This window comes from Saccostrea echinata, unplaced genomic scaffold, assembly GCF_033153115.1.
Source record: "Saccostrea echinata isolate AGI-Se365-2 ecotype Australia unplaced genomic scaffold, CSIRO_AGI_Sech_v1 ptg000003l, whole genome shotgun sequence".
Classification (NCBI taxonomy): domain Eukaryota; kingdom Metazoa; phylum Mollusca; class Bivalvia; order Ostreida; family Ostreidae; genus Saccostrea; species Saccostrea echinata.
This window is the reverse complement of record NW_026889752.1, coordinates 1,973,462-1,993,293: the sequence shown is the minus strand read 5'-3', so window position 1 is coordinate 1,993,293 and position 19,832 is coordinate 1,973,462. Positions and strand designations below refer to the sequence as shown.

The following is a 19,832-nucleotide window of genomic DNA, read 5'->3' as shown; positions in this document are numbered from 1 at the left end:
ATAGAATTATCAGACTGAAATATCAGCAAATGCTTGCAAAATATAATCTATGAAACCAGGGCTATGAAATAAAAATCTTAACCACTACAAAAGATTACCTGCAGAGTGCACGTGCGTATGCCATGTCTTAGTCATAAGGGGAATTTGTCCCGTAATTCTATAAGGTCCATTTAAATTATAAGCATTTAAATGCATTTTAGATGGCAAAAGGTAAATCCAATTCTCAGTCTATAAATATACACACATCACTCATGATTAAAGTTTTTACGATGTTACCCTTTTTTTTTCCTTCGGCATAATGTAGATTAAAAAGATAACAAGATGAAACTTGGGATATTATTGATTTTCTTTTTAGATTTAAGAAAGGTAGGTCATTATTTATTAATTTATTAATTCATACGTATACCCGATGTTCAGTGTCAAATTTATTACGATCGCTTGCCGTGACACGGGGCCCCCATTTTTAAGTTCTCATCCGGAAGACCTACAACTTTCACTTCAAGGCGCCTAGTATGTGGTGAAGGAACAGATGTTGCCTATTTTAATCAACTTAGGGAACTTAGGTCAGTCGTGGACGGGGTCTGAACCCACGGCCTTTCGATCAACGCTTTACCAAGTGAACTACCATGACGTTCGATATCTAGCCTGAATAGTTGCTTAGCTCTAGAAGGCAAGACCTGTTTAAATTGATATGCAAGATATCACACAAAATAACCAGACAGAACCAGCCTATTAATCTAGCTTAAAATACACTGTTTAAAGACATCAAAACACGCTTCTACGGAAGCCCAATAGTGCAATTCAAAACGAAATTTAAAAAACAAAAATAAAAAATAAAAAAAGAAATTATAAATAAAAAACTGAAACTAAATAAAATAAAAAACGATTTTTTAAAAATAAAAAACGAAAATTAAAAATACAAAAAAAAGAAAAAAAGAAAAAAAAGCGAAAATGCAAAATAAAAAAGCGGGGGGGGGGGGGGGGGGGGAATTAATAACTAACAAATGAAAACCGTAATTAAATTATTAAATGAAAAAAAAAATTACAAAATAAAAAAAACCGAAACTAAAATATGAATCATTCCATTTAGCGCACGTGTAATAAAGCATTAATTCTATAGACTATAGACCCTTTTTTGTTTCGAGATTAATACAAGTGTGATAACACTTGCCTCTACACTTTACTATTCTCATATTCTCATATCAATATCATAATAACCAGATGGAGTAGATTGTACCATTGTATCGACCAGTACCATTGTACAGACTATTGTATCGACCACAGAATTTGCCAAATATTGACTTTATTCGCGACTGTTGGTATATTTGGATCATAAACTTATTTATCAATACATGTAGCTTGCATCATTTTGGAAATTATTCATACGTAGAGCGTGCTCTGCCTATTGAATCAACTTGGAGATAGAAACTTTAAGTTCACGTGAAAGTGGAATGTTGTGACACAAATAAGGGCAGTTGATGATAGAAAAGTTGAAATAATCACATTTATCATAAAGTTTAGTTGTTAGTTGCGATTAATCTTTTTTTCTAGTAAAATAACCAAACAGGATACATACGTATGTGTCAAACCCTGAAGTGTCTTTCATTTCGAGGGATATATACATATAGAATCAACGAAAAAATGAAGTGTAACTAAGATTGGTATCAAGCTTAAGTCTGAGGGCTTCTTTCGTCTGAAATTATTACAAGGACCCTGTTTTACAAAAGAACTAATGATTAAGACAAAAAATATTTTCTGATAACTTTGTATTTGACATTAATTTTAAAATGATTTTAATCTTTTTGAAAGAATTAATAAAATATTTTTATGCTAGTAATTTTTAACAGAATCATTAGTTTTGCAAGAGTTTACAATCAATTAAAGCTTCTGGTCGTAGTCGTCAGTTATTTTGTAAAATGAGCTCAAGCACCATGTATTTTAACATTTATGAATATATGTAGTGTGATCTAATAATTTTAGGTAGTCGTTGACGCCAAAAACCCCCGATCGTGTTCTGTTTCGTCTGCGACAGTGCAGTTTGTAACGTCATGTCCTTCCACCGTTCAGGAATACAAGAAAAGGTCAGAAGCCAAAGGTTGCCAATATATAGGCCAAGATTGCATCTCATCCAATAAATTTAACTACCACTGCGTTCTCAACAGCTATGGCAACGCTTCATTAGAAGTTTGTGCACCAGTGTTGTTCATAACAGGTTAAATTTTTTCCTAGTATTACAAATGTTTTAATGCTAGTATGTATGTTTGACATTCATTTGTCATCCTACTTTAGTTTTGCTAATCTATCAATTGGTTTCACATACAAATTTGCATAATTATTAATTATGAAATAACTAAATACACTTGCCTATTGGGCACTGTAATATATTCTTCAGTTCATGTTTTAATTAGAGTTTATATAATACATTATGTTTTTCATCTATTTGTGTTCAAGGCTTCTGCACAGAATACAATACAGAGGGGAAGGTAATTCAAGATCATTACAGCAAGGACTGTACAAAGTATGCAGAGCCTTGCCCGTCTCGCTACCTTTCTACTGAGGGATATAAATGTACGTTCAATCGACCGTTTGATTTATGTACATGTATTGTTGAAGAAAACGCCAAGAAAATGAAAAGTTTTCAACTTTATTGCGATCCCCCCGAATGAAAAAAAGACAAAAAAGAATTTAGTTAACTACAATTACATCTGTAGTTAACTACTAACAGTGTTGACGTTTATAATTTCATTTACATTAGTGATTATTTTGCCACTTTTGTTTACTATAGTAAGCTATTGTAAACTATAATTAACCATACTAAGTTTACTGTAGTGTTTCTGTTAGAGTATGTTGGCATAAACTTTAAGGAAATTGAAGATATTCAATTTTGCTTCAAATAAACATGCATGTGCAGATATAATCCTTGAAGATGTGCACAATTTAAAAGTCGTCTTCTGAAGATTATTTGATCATAGTTAATTAAATAGATGTTGAAAAAAAATCTTTCTGCAGTTAATTTGATTTTGATGAACCTCTGTATCAAAGTTTAGTGTTTGTTCAGGAAATAAATACAAGTAGGTAATAGTTTTCATTTCTTTAAATGGAGAGTCAGAGATCTTTTACTTCCACAAAATAAAAATTAACTTATTATATACATGTACGTATATTTTCTGGTATTTATTTAGATCAAGATAACTAGAATTTGACACTGTCTTGCTGAAAAAGTGTTTCAAATTCAAATTCAAATGTTTCTTTTCTATAAAGTAGTATGGTATATTAAATGCTACTTTGATGTTTGGGAGAAATGATTATCCGATTTGTATTCGGTTTACAGATCAGCAATGCTTTATGTCTCATCCCAATTCACCAAAGCTTTCTTCAGATCCCGAGGAAGGAAGTCTTACCAGGTACTTTTAACTACAATAACACATGTAGATTTTTTTCCCATATTTTGTTTCTTAAAAATCCCATATTTCATTGTGAGAAAATGCTAATTTTTTATAATCTACTTTCAGAATCGGGCTGTTAGTGGCAACATCTTTAATCTTAATTGCTGGAATAATTTTAACAATAATGTGGGAGAGATTTAAGAATACATTCAAGATTTTTCGGAAGAAAGGTACACATAACGTTATTTGCATTTGAATGACACTTCTTGCCAATTTTTTTTAGTTAAGTGGCATGTTTTGTTTGAAATGAATCTTGAGAAAGAAAAGAGGCAAACAAAAGGCCTGTTGGCTTCAATGCTCGCCTGAGTAAACTTTGAAATGCTATTTTTCAGATCTTTTTCCTATCTTCGTTCACACATATGTATTGTTTTTATCCTCATATTTGAGCCTCTTAGCTTTCAAGCTGTACTGGCTCATGACATGATAGAATTTCAGTCCCAGTGAAATAGATATGATTTCATATTAAAAAATATTACTATGGAAAACATGACATTGCTGACCTGGAAAATATACATATATCATATAGAATTTGATCCTTAGTTTCAGCCCATCCTAGTTAATAGGGTCATCAATTTGAAATACAAATGAATCCATACAAATTGGAAATGTCTTCATTTTATTATGATTCAGTATGATCCTTTTATACTTAAGAAAAGATATGTATCATTGATTTCCTATATAACACTATATAGGAAAAGTTATCTAAACTTGCTATCATTTGACTCTTACCTATCCCTAGAAACAATGGCATAAGCAAACTTCAATATACAATACCTGAGGATGCTTACATATTAGAATTAAAGATACCTTTATTTGCTGTGCCGATTTGAAGATTAAATTATTTTCCCTTAAACCATCACATGGATGCCAATATAAAAGGTTTATCCTTATTGTGGTCCCTTTTATCCTGGGGAACCTTAGCTTAAACGAATTGAATCGACTAATTTAGTATGCATTGTAATATACTAATCAAAGCCCATATAGCCGTTCTTTAAATGAAGTTTAAAGCACTTCACCTTTATATTCAATTGTTAAAAAAAAAAAAAAAAAAAAAAAAAAAAAAAAAAAAAAACTTGATTCACTATTGGGTCCCATCCTGCAGCCTAGGCCATAAATTGAATGAAATTAAGTGCTAGCAATTAAGAATTATTAGTCCACTACCAGTGAAGTCTTAGAGGAGTAGAGATTTCCTCCAGTTTTGTCCGACTGCCTAGCTGTTTGTCTATCTGTCCATCAGTCTGTTAGTACCCCCCCCCCCTCAGTCTGCGCCCCTTTCTTTTTCGCCCTTTTTTTTTAAATGCTTGCAGATATTGAGCTGATTTTTGAGCTGATTTAAGGTTGAAATTGACCAATTGATAAAATGTAAAAGAAAAAAAGAAGATTTATAATAAAGACAATGACAACATCAAGTACGGCGACGACAGAGAACTGACATATGTCGATCTGAAAAGCTCTTCCTTGGCTCAGGTTAGCTACACATCGAAAAGTGGCTCGCATGATTTTCATGCTTTTGCCTTTTCGAATGACATTTATGCGAAAATCATACAAAAATCATGCGAAAAGTCCCACATGTGAATTTCATGCGAATGTTATCACACAAAATTTCATGCGAAATTCATCCGATTTTTATGTGACTAAAATTTTGCATGATATTCATGCGAACTCCACTTTGTCTGTTATTCGTGTGAAAATCGTGCGATATTCACACGAATATTATGCAATATTCATACTATATGAGGAAAAGCAATGAACAAAAAATCGAACATTTCAATGTTTATTTAGATGCATCTGTCACAGTGAATGGTAAAATTTGCCAGTCTCTGATGATCCTAATATCATATTGTTTGGATGTTCCTTACGAATCCATTAATATTAATGATGGCTGTGTTTAAAGGCAGTTTTTCAGTCTTTTGTCCTGACAAGCATTTCCTACAAAGAATTAAATTAAATCATAAAAATATTTATTATACTACTACCCTTACTGATATTCCAATTGTTTCAGTCAAATGGGCTAACTCCTAAAATTACTGAATAGGACGTCATTACATACAATAAATTCCATGTTATCACCTGAAAGGTCCTTGTTTGGTCAAATTGTCTATGTTAAATTGCACTGGTACTATATGTTTTGAGCAAAACAGAAGACCCTGTGTTTTGTACATTGATAACTGCACAATAGAGGCATATGTCAGACATCAAAATATGTTATTGACCAACTCTCTATATAAGTAGTGTTTTCCCTAAGAACCAGCTACTGGCCAAATTGATCGCTTAAATTGATATAAATGCCGCTTTGAAATAAAAAAAAATTGTTGTAAGGTCCACAGAGATTTGTCATAAACCTCAACCCAAAGCCCGATACAATTGATCTCTAACCCTTTACTTTGAAATAAAGGGAAAACACTGTATAAGGTTGTTACTAGAACCAATTGTCCAAATGAGATATAATAGTCCATTTTAGTTATGATATTCCAATTGTATTTATAAGTTTTACAGACATTACAACATTATGCTGAAAATTTATTCAAAATCTGCATAAAATAATAAGAATATATCAAATGCAACAGTTTATCAGGTACAGTACAATCAGTAGCTTTAGCTATGTAGCTAAAATTACCTACTGTAGCTTTATTTATCTACCTCAGGTAGCTTTTTTTAGCTATTTCAAGGCAACTTTTCACAATTTTGCTTTTTATTTTAGAAAGACAAAAAAAATCGCAAATAAATGACTACTTATTTTTATACTAAGGATTATTTAAAAAGCAATCCATTGCAGAGATAGTTTTAACATTGCTGCGTTTGAACACTTTTAAGGAAAAGATGTATTTCCATTGTTTGAGTAACTGTACACCATCTTGTGTGCGATGAGGCATGGATAAGTATAATTGCTTCTCATTGTACTCGTGTTAACCAGAACTGGTTTTCTTTGTTATTTCATTCAAGAAGTAATTGTTTCGTCACAAATTAACTGTTGCATATAGCCCCAAAACTTGTATAACTTTGATTGAAATTGCGCAGAAAAAGACATCTCCAAGAGTGATTTTTCATGAATTGTTTTCAGATGAGCTTAGGCCATCCTTAAAAAAATGTTTTTTTGCGGTAACGCGACAGACTCATCAAAATCCACCCGACTCAATTTTTTTTTAACCTATTGAAGGTATGTATTTTTTAACAACCGTACCTACTTTCCGTTTTTATCCGACCATTTTTTTCCTGATGTCTGAATATTATAGACGCTTCCTTTCCTCAATCTGCAACTATTTGTCATCTCCCTCGGGAGATGACACATTAAGTTCGTTATCCGGAAGTGAAGTCCTAGTGTAAGCTGCCATCGATAAGCTGGTGGTCTGGCAAATGACCTGATGATGACACGATTTCTAAATATAGAGATGTACACAAAATTGAGCCGTTCTGTCTTACTATTACAAAATGGCCCACCTTAAAGTAAAACTACACAGGGTTCATAAAGGGTAATAGAGGCAGTATCACTTGGGTGGTGGTCTTCAAAATACACATAAACATTGTATCTAGGCTATTGCGTAAAACGATGGTCAGTGCGCGATGATCAAAATACACAAAACATGGCATATTGAATGTCTCAGCCAAGGCGTGGATCCAAGATTTACTGACGAAAGAAAACAGTGAAAACATTCAAGTTAAATGCATATATACAATGGCAAAAACTTAACTTTCATGTGAACTTAATAGTCAATCGATAATTACTGCCGTATATATGTAAAATAAAAGGGAACATTAAATAAATTTCGAAGAAAAGAATTTTTACCTAAAACATAATTTAAGCAGAAACATAAATGTCTCTGATTTAAGTAACTAAACTCAGTGCTGCAGGCATTGGAATAAATGTAATAAAAAATCATTAGGAGGATTATCTCGGATGTCTGCACTATTCTTTTTTTTTTTTTTAATGTGCCCCTGCAGAAAAGTTTTAGGAAAAACACAATTTTCTTTACCAGGATAAGATTTTTTTTAGGATTAATAAATAAAGCAACTTATCATTTCTTTATGCAATTCTAATTTGCGTTTTTTGTTAATGGGAAATTTTAAAAAAAAAAATCACTCTTTGTATTCTTGAAATAACGCCAAAATTATAAAATGTGTGTCTCTGACTCTCGTGAACAGCCTATAAAATCGATGTTGGTAGATTGGGGCTCTTTTCAGTGTGCAAATACTTAGATAAATGGTAACTTTTCAATTTTATAACCTTGATTTCTATGCATGCTATTTTCCGAGGATCGTATACATATAAATGTACTTATATTATACATAACATAGCATTAAAACATGAATCTGCATGGGCAGCAGATGGGTATGATGCAGAATTGTCTCCATTTTTCCCTTGATATTCCCAGTGGCTCGATGGCCAAGTCACTTCAAAGGATACGATTAAAATAAGGGAAATATTTGGAAATTAATTGAGGTTCGGATTAATTTTAGTCAGCGCTTTAAAACTTCTTTGCTGCCGTAGTAGGCGACTGAGAACTAAAGTCAAAAGAAACGCTAAGGTTTTATCCATCTTCATACGGAATAATTGTTATCTAATTTTTACGAATATTTCTCAGTGGTTAGATTTTTTTTACAGACATTGTAAATATTTAAAATAAATAAAGCATATTTACAACAGGTAAAATAATACAGGCACGCTGCATCAGGAGGGTTGCTCCCTTCCACTTTTTTCCCAAACATATTCATTGAAAGGCGCGCCCTTGCCCCATCTTTTGTTCCAGTATGGTTCGTCAAATCATCCCATGGGAATGTATTATAATATAAAGTATGTTTGTTGGAAAAGTTGTTATCCCCCCTTCCAAGAAATGAAATTTTGAGTTTGAGCCCCTTTTTCCCCTTGTCAAAGATTGTTCAGATAAGTCATTGATTCCCCCCCCCCCCCTTTTTTTCAAAAGCGATACTACTGCCTGCACTAGCTGAGAAAATAATGTAACATTCCACTGCTTTTTCTGTGACATTTATGAAGCCAAAGAGATGACATTTCAGGCTTTCTGGAAAGCCAAACTTGTAAAAGCATTTTGATGATCACGACACCCATGTGTTTAAAAATGGCGACGACAAGTCTGCGAGAAACACATCTATGATTATTGTCATTGATACGCATGTTTACTATGAAGCTAGAGGGAATTTGGGTTGGAAAAAGTCGCCTTAGGCTTAAAAGGTTTTCAAGAAAAAGAGACTGAGATTTCAGTAGTCATACATTTTTTTATCACTAAACACGTCAAAATCGTCATTGAGGTGAAAAGTGTTATATTTTCCATCCGATATATTTTTCACTGGGACAGTTCTCAAAATCTCAGTTGGAATCAATATGGGGTCGTATTTTCCAGCTAAAAACGTAAATAATGCAATACATTTGGTAAATGACCAGAGATGATTTGTACTGGATACGTAATTTTCTTGTCGTTTAACTGTTCAACTTCAAGACCTATATTTACATGCGTATTACGTAAATGCCGTACTGAACAGTTCTAGTAATGGATCAGGATGAAAATGTAGTAAGAATAATCTAACTGTGTCTCGGGACAGGCCCTGACAGGACATTTATTATTTTAACGATAGAACATTCTATCTAGATGAAAATGATGTTCAAAGGTAAAACAAAAAAACTTTTTAAAGTTTTTTAATTGTCCGAAACACAAAGATTTGTTGTCATTATAAAGTATCACTTTCTTTTATTTATGTTAATTTGAGAAAAAAAAATCAGAAGGAAGCTAAAGAAAATTCGCTCTACTGAATGAATTTAAAAATCAATCATAAATGAATTAAAAATAAATGTTATTAAAAAAATTCTTTGATATGCAGAATATATATATATATATATATATATATATATATATATATATATATATATATATATATATATATATATATATATATATATATATATATATATATATTAAAATAGGAATTTTATTACATATTTTATATCAATTCGAATTAAAACGATTTTTAAAGGTATGTCAAATACTGAATCGGAGAAAAACGTAGAGAGGGAAAGAGAGTAGAGGCCATGAAATATTAAATGCAGCAGAATGAATTGACGAATGTAAATACACCTATGGTTGCAGTAATTATAAAATTCAATTTTAAAAAACTAGTGATTTGATCTTTGTATCAAAGTTTAAAACAAATGAGACATGAGGTTAAGGTGGACTCCTGATGATTGCAGAGACAGGTCATATTAAGCAATTAAACCATCAAGATGACTTGCTTTGAAAACTACAAAATTTTCTTGGCAACTTGCAGTGTGCCAGCAATTGTCCAGATTATTCAGTAAAAATATGCGATTCTTATAAGTTTAAGAAATCTGGGTGCATCAGATGCTAATGTTAAAATTACAAAACCTAAAATTAAATAATTCCCGACATTTGTCTACCCCCCCCCCCAATAAAAAGAAAAAAAAAAACCTACCTACCTACTCACATGTACAATGATGAGTAGCGTTACAAAATAAATAAATAAATAAATAAATAAATCAGGATGGCCTTAAAGTTGAAAATTATCACTGCATCAAAGTGCAATTTTCTGCACATCCTGAGAAAAATGCTAATTTAAGAAATAAGCTTGATTCAGTAGCTAAATAAAGCTACCTCAGGTAGGTAAATAAAGCTATGTAGGTAATTCAAGCTACGTAGCTAAATCTAGTGATTGTACCAGACCTGTTTATTACAAGGAATTTTTTTTCAAAACCCTCACATTTGTAAGATTAATCCCCAAGAAAATTGGATCTTTTGTGGGACCTGCGTCCTAAAATATTTTGTGTGATACACTGTAAAGGTCGTGTTTACAAGTCTCTGCACATGTGTCAGAACAATATACACAGTTAAAAATCACTTTTAATGTTAATTACTTACTCAAAATTTTGTGAAGCTTTCAAATAGTTGTCGCTTAGCATAAAAAATGCATAACTTCATTATGTCTTCGATGAAACGGAACCATTCGATTCACCTGGACGCGGTGCGTCAATTTACCCAAAAGAACCCCAAAAGACCCAAAAGGAAATTAAAAGCAACCCAAAAGGACTAGAAATAAAGGGGATAACTGGATATTCAATGAACACTTTCATACTTTATTGAAAATAAAAGTATTTTTTTTTTGGGGGGGGGGGTGTGTTTGGGGTGGGGGTTGGTGGAGGTGTCCCCCTTCCCCCACCCCACCCCTGATACCAAATACCTAGAACAAATCATGAAATAAAGCCATTATATATCATATAGTAAGATATGGTAAAATTGAAGCGGAAATATAATAACACTTTGTAATTTTCAGCTCAAATAAAACAAAGCAAATCTAACCAGATTTAGTGTTTGACGTTTTATATAAGGAATTATGTTATATTTCTCAAAGAAAAGTTGCAACAGTATAAGTTTATGTTTTTGCCAACTTTTATGTAAAATTATAATGTAATATTCATTATTTAATTCCAATTATTAGTTTTCAGTATATCATAATATATTCATTTTGAGTCCTTTTGGGTTCCTTTTGGGTTCTTTTGGGTCCTTTTGGGTAAATCGACGCGCCCCCTGGCCGTGTTACGTTGAACCTGAAACGAAAACTGATCCGAATATACTCTGAAAATTTTCGTTGCAAAATGAATATCAATAAGAATCTACATTTCAAACACAAAATATGACAAACAATTAACAGTACATAGATATTCACCATCGTTTCAAGGGATTAGAGCACATAAATTCAAAAGGAAACTCTTGAACAATCCACAGGAGGGTACATTCGTTTTCACAGAATCGGGAAATATCTAAATAACTGTAATTTTTGTCCTTTAAATCTTTTTGAAAATCTATTCCCGCGTCGAAGTCGGAACTTTGATGACTACGGGGTATACACTTATTTTACGAAACCAAAAGTATTTTTTTAAATGGAATGCCGTACGTCACATATTACGTCAACATGCGGCTGAGAAAGCAGACAAGAAAGAGCAGAGTAAATTCAACTGCATATTTTCTGTAAGTTTGTCATATTTTTATCATCTCCTTTATCATGTTTATCACCAGATGGATGTTATATAATTTAATGGCAATATATGTTGACAACTTAATAAATAGATATGTTGAAATAAAATGGACCTGGAACAGGCACTCTTTTTTCATAGTGAACTAGGGTACTGTTTGAAACGAATGCCTGTTGCACCTGGGTCTGGTGTAAACAGCACCAAGCAATATACAGCACTGCAGAGTTATATATGTAGATTAAGATATACCTGATAAATATTTTTTTTAATCAGACTGTAAGTCAATCATTTTGTTCTAAAAATAGATACATTATGGAAGGGTGGCCTGGAAAAAAGTGTGTGTGTGTATGTGTGTGTGTTTTTATCTTTCTCCTAGCTCCCATCCCTTCAACTCTACTATTTTGAATTTCCTTTTTCTACCTCTGTCTGACTCCGACCTTCCCTATTTCTTCCTCTCCAAACTGAGACTCCTTTACACCTCACATTCACCCCATCACCACCAGTCAAAACATTTATTTGTAAATGTACAGGTATTCACAAAGAGGTTACTCTCTCTCTAGAACCATGATATTTATATACTACAATGTACTAAAGACGTGCACAGTGGGAGGCACATCTGTTTAGATACATTGAAGTTCATGTTCACTAGTTTGCAAATAGTAAATGAGTTGTGTCCCTATGTTGGGTCTTTTTTTCTTCCCATGTGGTGCAATCCACTATAATCACTTAAACAAAAGGTCAAGACTTAAAGAGTGAAAAGAATAATGTTTTCTTTTATCTTTTTGCCACCAGGACAGGCATTGGGGTCTGCTGTGATAAATTCACAGTGTTAAAAAAAAAAAATTACCTTGAATGTATAGGCAAGTAAATTTTGAGGCAATCAAAATTAAAGATATAAATACTATTCTGATGTCAAATGGCAGTAATACAACCAAAAAGTAACAAATTTTATGGGGTTATTCCAAAGATGACAGCACTAATGGGCCAGACAAGGGATGTACTTTTGAAAAGTGTAGATTAATCATTTTGAATTAAGAGAGCTACGTTAATTTATTCTTGTCCAAAATTTAACTGATATTCATTTTTGTACAACTGTTTGGAAAATCAGTATTACTGTATTGTATATTGCATAATGCATGGTGCATATTCAAGTTCAAATTGTGGCCCCAGTGTCCCTCAGGGAGGGTGGGGGACTAGGATTGGGTCACAGTAGGAGGTTATTTATAAATGGGGATATATATAAAAATGTTTATACATGTAATTCATTGAGTTTGAAGTTTGACACTCTGTTTGCAATAATAAAAAAATGTGATGTAATATAGCTAATTAATTATTTTTTTGGATTGAGCTAGAGATAAAAATTATTTAGGAGCACTAATGCCACTGTAAACATATTTATACATTTTTAATTGAAAATACAACAGAATCACCTCAGTTCTCATAAAAAGAGTTGCTAATAAGTAAATCTCAGTTGTTTTAGGAATTAACCTTTTATGCATTTCAAAATACATGCAGATATATAAAAAAGCTTATTTATAAGAAAGCAAGTCCGAGTAACTTCCCCATTATAAATGAGTTGTACTGCATGTGTATTCTTTTTTGTGTTTACTAATGACATGTTTGAGAAATATTTACTAAAATGTTGTATTCTAAATTAACTTGCAGGTATTTGCTAGTAAATGAGCAGATGGTCCCCTATTATATGTTGTTATTTATGATTATGTGGCTGCCATTTTATTTTCGCAACCTGTCTGCTTTTCTGCGACTACTACATGCTGCTTTTCCGTGATTGGTTTTAAGCTCACCTGAGCCGAAGGCTCAAGTGAGCTTCTCTGATCAAAATTTGTCTGTCCTCGTTGTCATAAACTTTTCACATTTTCATCTTCTTCTCCAGAACCACTGGGTCAATTTCAACCAAACTTAAATACAGAGTATCCTTTGGAAAAGGGTTTCAAATTTGTTCAAATGAAGGACCATACCCTCTTCCAAGGGGAGATAACTAAAAAATAGTAAAAATTGGGTGTGGGTATTTAAAAATCTTCTCAAGAACCACTGGGTCAGTGAGATGAAACTTATGTGAAAGCTTTCTGACAAAATGTAGATTCCAGTTTGATCAAATCATGACCCCTTGGGATAGGGTGGGGCCACAATGGTTTACATAGGAAAACATATGAAAAATCTTTAAAATTTCTTCTTTTCAGGAACAGTTAAGCCATGCTTGGTGATTTTTATATAGAGGCATCCTTAGGTAGTGTAGATTCAAGTTTGTTCAAACCATGACCCCTGGGTCTAAGGTGGGGTCACAATGAGTGAACACATTTTTACATAGAAATATATAGAACAAATATAGCAAAAATCTTCTTCTCAAGAACAGTTAAGCAGTGATTAGACATATTTATATGGAAGCATCCTCGATAGTTTAGAGTCAAGATTTTTCAAATCATGACCCCAGGGTAGGGAGGGGCCATAATTGGTGATCAAAGTTTAAAATGAGAATACATAGGAGAAATTGTTAAAAATCCTCTTCCAAAGAATTGCAAATCCATATGATTAGCCATATTAATTCAGAAGCATCCTCAGGTAAGGTATATTCAAATTTGTTCAAATCATGTCCCCTGGGGGTAGGGTGGGGCCACAATAGAAGATCAAACATAGAAAAAAAGCTCCTTAAGCCATGATTAGTCAAAGAAATATGAAAGCATCCTCAGTTAGTGTAAATTCAAATGTGAATAAATCATACCCCCTTTCCCTGAGGGAGGGGGTATTTGTGATCACTTTTATACAGTGCAGGGAACTAATTTTGTTACAGCATCAATGCTGATTTGAATGCTTCCTTTGCTTGCTTATTTGAATGCTTCCTTTGCTTGCTGATTTAATGCTAGTAATCCTTATCCTGAAGCTGTTTCATAATTAGGTCAATGCTACCGGAAGTAGCATCATGCTACCGGAAGTAGATAATTGAATTTCAGCATTGCTGTTTAAAGCAATAAAACTGCCTTATATAATCATTTGAATATAAAATTTCATTATGTATAAATAATTTAAATAATTTACCAATTTTTTTTTCTCTGTTTTCAATTTTTTATTGAATAAAACGTCATTGATATTCTGATGCTATTAGGTCAATGCTGATATTAAGAAGGTCAATGCTAGATTTATCCTTTGCTTGCTGATGCTGATCCTGACAATGCTGTTTTTGAAATACTGATCCTGATGCTTGCTGGATACTGATGCTTATTTTGCTTATGCAGATGCTGATTTATGTAACAAAATTAGTTTTTTGCACTGTATATGTAATCTTTTCAATATTTTCATATAAGTAAACTTTTCAATACTAAACTTATTTCTGCTTTTTTTTTATTTAGGCAATGTGCTCAGATGAGCAATGTGGCCCATGGGCCTCTTGTTACTATATGTTATGTGTTATCTCCTTTCTTTATACCTCCTTTCCACGATTATTTAATGGTCACAGTTAGCAATTATCATCAAATGTTTGCCGATATTTATCAGCTGTATTTAGCTGTATTTCCATCATAGCATTCGGTGGTGAGTGCTAACTAACATTGTTATAAAAATTGACTGGTCAGTGGAAGGTTTTAGTAGTTATTGAACTTATTCATACAGAAACAAATTGTAATTATATACGATGGATTTTTAATCTTTGTTTTAAATTCTAGCACTTGTGGTTTTAAATCAATGTTTTTAACTAATATATCCTGCATAAAATCCTACTTCCACCTCCCTGTTGTAAGCAAGAGGCAACAGGTTTTACCTGGCTAATGGAAGAGGTATTAGGAAAAAAAAGCTGAGGAAAAGCAAAAATATAATTGCGGATAAGCAGTATAAGGCTGCGGAAATGCAGGATTTTTATACCCCCATTCCGAAGGAGAGGGGGATATACTGTTTTACTCTTGTGTGTCTGTCTGTCCGTCTGTCTAGCTGTGTGTGTGTTCATGTGTCTGTCCGTAACAAATTTTGGTCGCAGTTTTCTCAGCAATTACTCATCGCTGATGCTTGAAATTTTAGCACATTCTTTGTTTAGGCATGCCATATGGTGGGATTCATTTTTGTGAGAATCCGATGTCAACTTTCTGTTAATCTGTGCGTCTGTCCGTACCATACATAACAAATTTTGATCGCAGTTTTCTCAGCAATTGCTCATCGCTGATGCTTGAAAGTTTAGCACACTCTTTGTTTAGGCATGCCATATGGTGGTATTCATTTTTATGAGAATCTAATGTCAACTTTCTGTTTATCCGTTTATCACTGCGCTTGTCCAAATATGAACTTGTGTATTCACATCAGAGCGGGGGTATTATTAGTGAGCATTGGCTCACAGACTTCTTGTTTTTCCTGTGAATCATGTGATTCAGACTAGCAGAACCATAAGCATTCAGATTATTTCGGCTTATCTTATATTTCTTAAATATATTCTGCTAATTTATAGAATAAATGTATAAAAATGCAATGGTACTAATTAAAGGGATAATTAACAAAATGCTATTGAATTGACAGTATCTGACATTTTTAAGTTTCACTTAGGCACAGTTAGCATGTCAACACAGCTTCAAATACCAGAGTTACTAAATCCTCAGAAGATACATGCAAGCAGATTTGTCAATGGTACATGTAAATAAATACATGTATGATTTTTTGACAATTTAAATTTGACATTAAGCTAAGCATATTTAGTTTAGTTATTCCCACCTAAGCCAGAAGCCTTAGTAAGCCTTTTCAGTCAAAACTTGCCTGTCTGTTGTTGTAAACTTTTGCATTTTCCTATCACATATTCTCTAGAATCACACCTAAATGCCAATTTTAACAATTGCAAACTTGGCCTGAGTTAATACAACTCGTGTTTTATTTATGTCTCAGATTAAGGAAATTCAAGTTTTAACAGAAATGTAAAGGCTACTATCCAAGGGGAGAGCATTTAGGGATAACAAACACAGTGACGTGGGTTTAGTAAAACATTGAATTAACTCAAATGTCAAGATCATTGGGCCATATATTATATTGGTAGAGACTAAAACTTTTTTGCCCTTACAATGTAGTTATATACTAGCTCCTACAAAGAAGTTGTAAGGGTGTCCTGGAATCACCACGTCTGTTTATCTGTCTGTAGATATGTTTTGTCTGGAAATAATCTTTTAAACCACTTTATAATAATGCCCCGGTAATCGAAGAGTCTAGGGTATAAAGTTTTTGCCCCGTCCGTCCATATTTCACATGTGTATTCCTTGTGACAAGACCTTCCTTTGGGTACCAACATATTTGACCTTGACTTTGGAGTTTGACCCACTTTTGTAAAAATTTACCCAAGTTTAACCTTGGCCATAACTTTTGAACAGTTGGTGCTAGGGTTTTCAGATTCAACATGTGTATTCATCGTGACAAGACCTTTTCTTGGGTGTAAATATTTTTGACTTTTTGACCTTGATCTTAGAGTTTGACATACTTTTATAAAAACTTTAACCTTGGCCATAACGGTTGAACAGTTAGTAATAGGGCTTTCAAATTTCACAAGTATATTGCATGTGACAAGAACTTCCTTTTGATATCTACAAATTTGACATCAATTGACTTTGGAGTTTGACCTACTTTTGAAAAACTTTAACCTTGGTCATAACTTTTGCTAGGGCTTTTATATTCTGCATGTTTATTTCATATGACAAGGTCTTCCCCCTGAATACCATTAATTTTGACCCTTTGACCTTGACCTTGGAGTTTGACCCACTTTTAGAAAACAATAACCTTGACCAAACCTTTTGTATGGTTGGTGTTTGGGCATTTTTGATCTCTCGACCTTGAAGTTTGACTTGCATTTGAGAAACTTTAACGTTTGAAATAAGCTGCCATACGGGGGCATCAGTGTTTCACAAACACATCTTGTTTTTACCTACACTTTGTAATTATATAACATTGATCTAACTGGTAACATAATTTACAGACTGATTTGTCAAACTTTTGAAAAGAGGAATAAGAGAATTCAATTCTGATTTGAACATGACTTTGTAATCAAGAAAACAATCTGAGGCTCATAACTGATTGAAAGGTAGCTTGTGTCCAGAGATGAGCCTTGACCCAGTACCAAGGGCATTTTTGATATGTTCATGGTCAAAAGGGTACAAATGTATTAAATTATTTTTCAATCACAACTCTATAATGGAAACACAGTAGACATTCCTGAGACAAAATTTGCCTGTGACTCAAAGGTATATCCAAAGTCTAACATAGGGTAATTTGAACTAGATATGTTTTTAAAATATAAAATAATCATAGGTTGCTTAATTATGGCCAGAGGCAGTGAAACAACTCTGCATGTTGGTCATTTAAGCAATGTAAAGGTCACAGGAATTGAAGTTTAAATTCAGTTTAAATACCATAATTATATAATTGTATATTGAAAAAAAAGTAACTGCCAAAGATCACACTACCCTAATGGCTGATTATGATCATAAGATAAGCCATTTCCAGAACAGAGGTCATAAAACAAAGTCAAGATCATAGAGGTATCCCAGAAAATACAACTTTTTATTGGAGTAGTATCTGGAGAACATACTTGGCATACAGGTGATTATGACCAAGAGGTATTAATTCTACTTAAGGGCCTAGGGTAGTCATAGTTAATTTAAAAAAAAAAAATATTGTCCAATATGAATTTTTATTAACCTGAGATTGTTTACTTTTGTATTTTCAGGTAACAACAACACCCTCTGAACAGAATCCTCAAGATAAAGAAATCTTATGTGATGAGAACCTCAATAAAGAAGATAGAAAAAAGATCAATGGTTTTAGTTTTCAATGTAGAAATTAATGTCACAATTGTCTTTATTTAGTCAGGGAGTCCAGAAAACAAGTTTTGATTCTTCCAAATTCAAAGTTACTTTTTGTATAATCATGCATTACTTGTATCTGGATTAACTCAGAGTAAGTAAGAAAAAGAGAAGTTTAATATTAAATTCATGGTAAATGTTCAAGAAAAATTCATTTGCAAGAAGCAAAAATTCTGTTTCCAAGGAAGAAGGATAGAATTAATGGATTAATGGGTTTGGGACACTCATAGATAAAAGCTTGATATTAATTTCTGGGGAACAAAAAATATGCTCGTCTTCGCACGATATATATTCATATGAAACCTGTGTTCTTTTTTCACATGGATTTCGTACGAATTTCTTTTCGCATGATATTCATGCGAATTTCATGTGAAAATCGCATGATATTTTCCTGCGAATATCATGCGTGGTCCTTTTCGTCTCCTCTTCATGCGAAGAATTCACATGATATTCTTGCAAATTTCATTTGAAATTCATGTGAGCCACTTTTCCCTGTATAAATACGTTTTAAATGTATTAAATACGACAGGAGAATTCTTTTTATCTTTTCAGAAGAGAGGGAAAACACTCTGCCTTCTTTAAACGAATTGTCAGCAATAAACAGGCTTTGAGTTGCTGGTAAAATCCATCAAAGAGACAACTCTTACTTCTATGTTCCCTTATAATATTTTATGTTAATCAAGAAACTTTCTATTTCTTACCTTGCTAAAATTGATAAAGTTGAGAACATTACTTTTCAAAGATAAAAAAAATATAGGAATTTTACGAAAATTATATTCTTCAATGTGATATTGTATAAATCAAAAATAAAACAGAACATAAATTGACTTTTACTTTATATATGTTATAGAATTCTACATTTTCATATATCTACATAAAAAGAATGATTTTCAATTTCATGTTCGTTTTCTACAAAAGATGAACTATATTGGAACTATGTAGTTAATATTTACACATACTGAAACATAAAATGTTGGCAGGTGTGCATGGTTAGAATTAAGTGTTCATGTACCCGAATCCCACAATATTTTAATGATACTGGTTTTTATATTCTTTCTTTAAAATACTTAGTTAAATAAATATTTTACAAGGAAAGACAGGGGTCGATGTTTATAGAAGAGCAGGGAAATCCAGTAAAAGAAGGTCTTTGCATAAATAAAATGTCAAATATTTATTGTATAAACTGCTTACAGTTGATTATCATTGCTAATGTATACAAAAAATACGTTGTTTATTTTTACAAAAGACAATTTAAACGAGTGTAAGTTCCGCTTTCATGCAAGGGTTTTTAAATATTTCCTTTTGACATTATTTAAAAAAAATGTTTCACTAAAGAGAATAAAAATAAAACAAGAGGCCCATGAGCCACATCGCTCACATGAGAAACTTTGGCCCTGCTGTTCTTCACCAGATTTCCCCCCTTGTGACCCCATCCTATCCCCGGTGTTGTTATGATTTCAACAATTTAGAATGTACACCATCACAGGATGCTTCCATATAAGTTTCATCTTTTCTGGCCCAGTGGTTCTTGAGAAGAAGATTTTTTAAGACACCACC

At 32.7% G+C, this 19,832-nt stretch overlaps 1 protein-coding gene across 1 annotated transcript; it reads left to right on the top strand.

Moving 5' to 3' along the window:
• The first annotated feature begins 290 nt into the window (after nucleotides 1-290).
• On the top strand, nucleotides 291-19,051 carry LOC133178729 (uncharacterized). Its single transcript, XM_061313439.1, has 6 exons — nucleotides 291-370; nucleotides 1,985-2,212; nucleotides 2,452-2,568; nucleotides 3,332-3,404; nucleotides 3,513-3,616; nucleotides 18,828-19,051. The coding sequence occupies exons 1-6, from the start codon at nucleotides 322-324 to the stop codon at nucleotides 18,884-18,886; spliced, it is 630 nt and encodes a 209-aa protein (XP_061169423.1). The 5' UTR covers nucleotides 291-321; the 3' UTR covers nucleotides 18,887-19,051.
• Nucleotides 19,052-19,832: the final 781 nt, after the last annotated feature.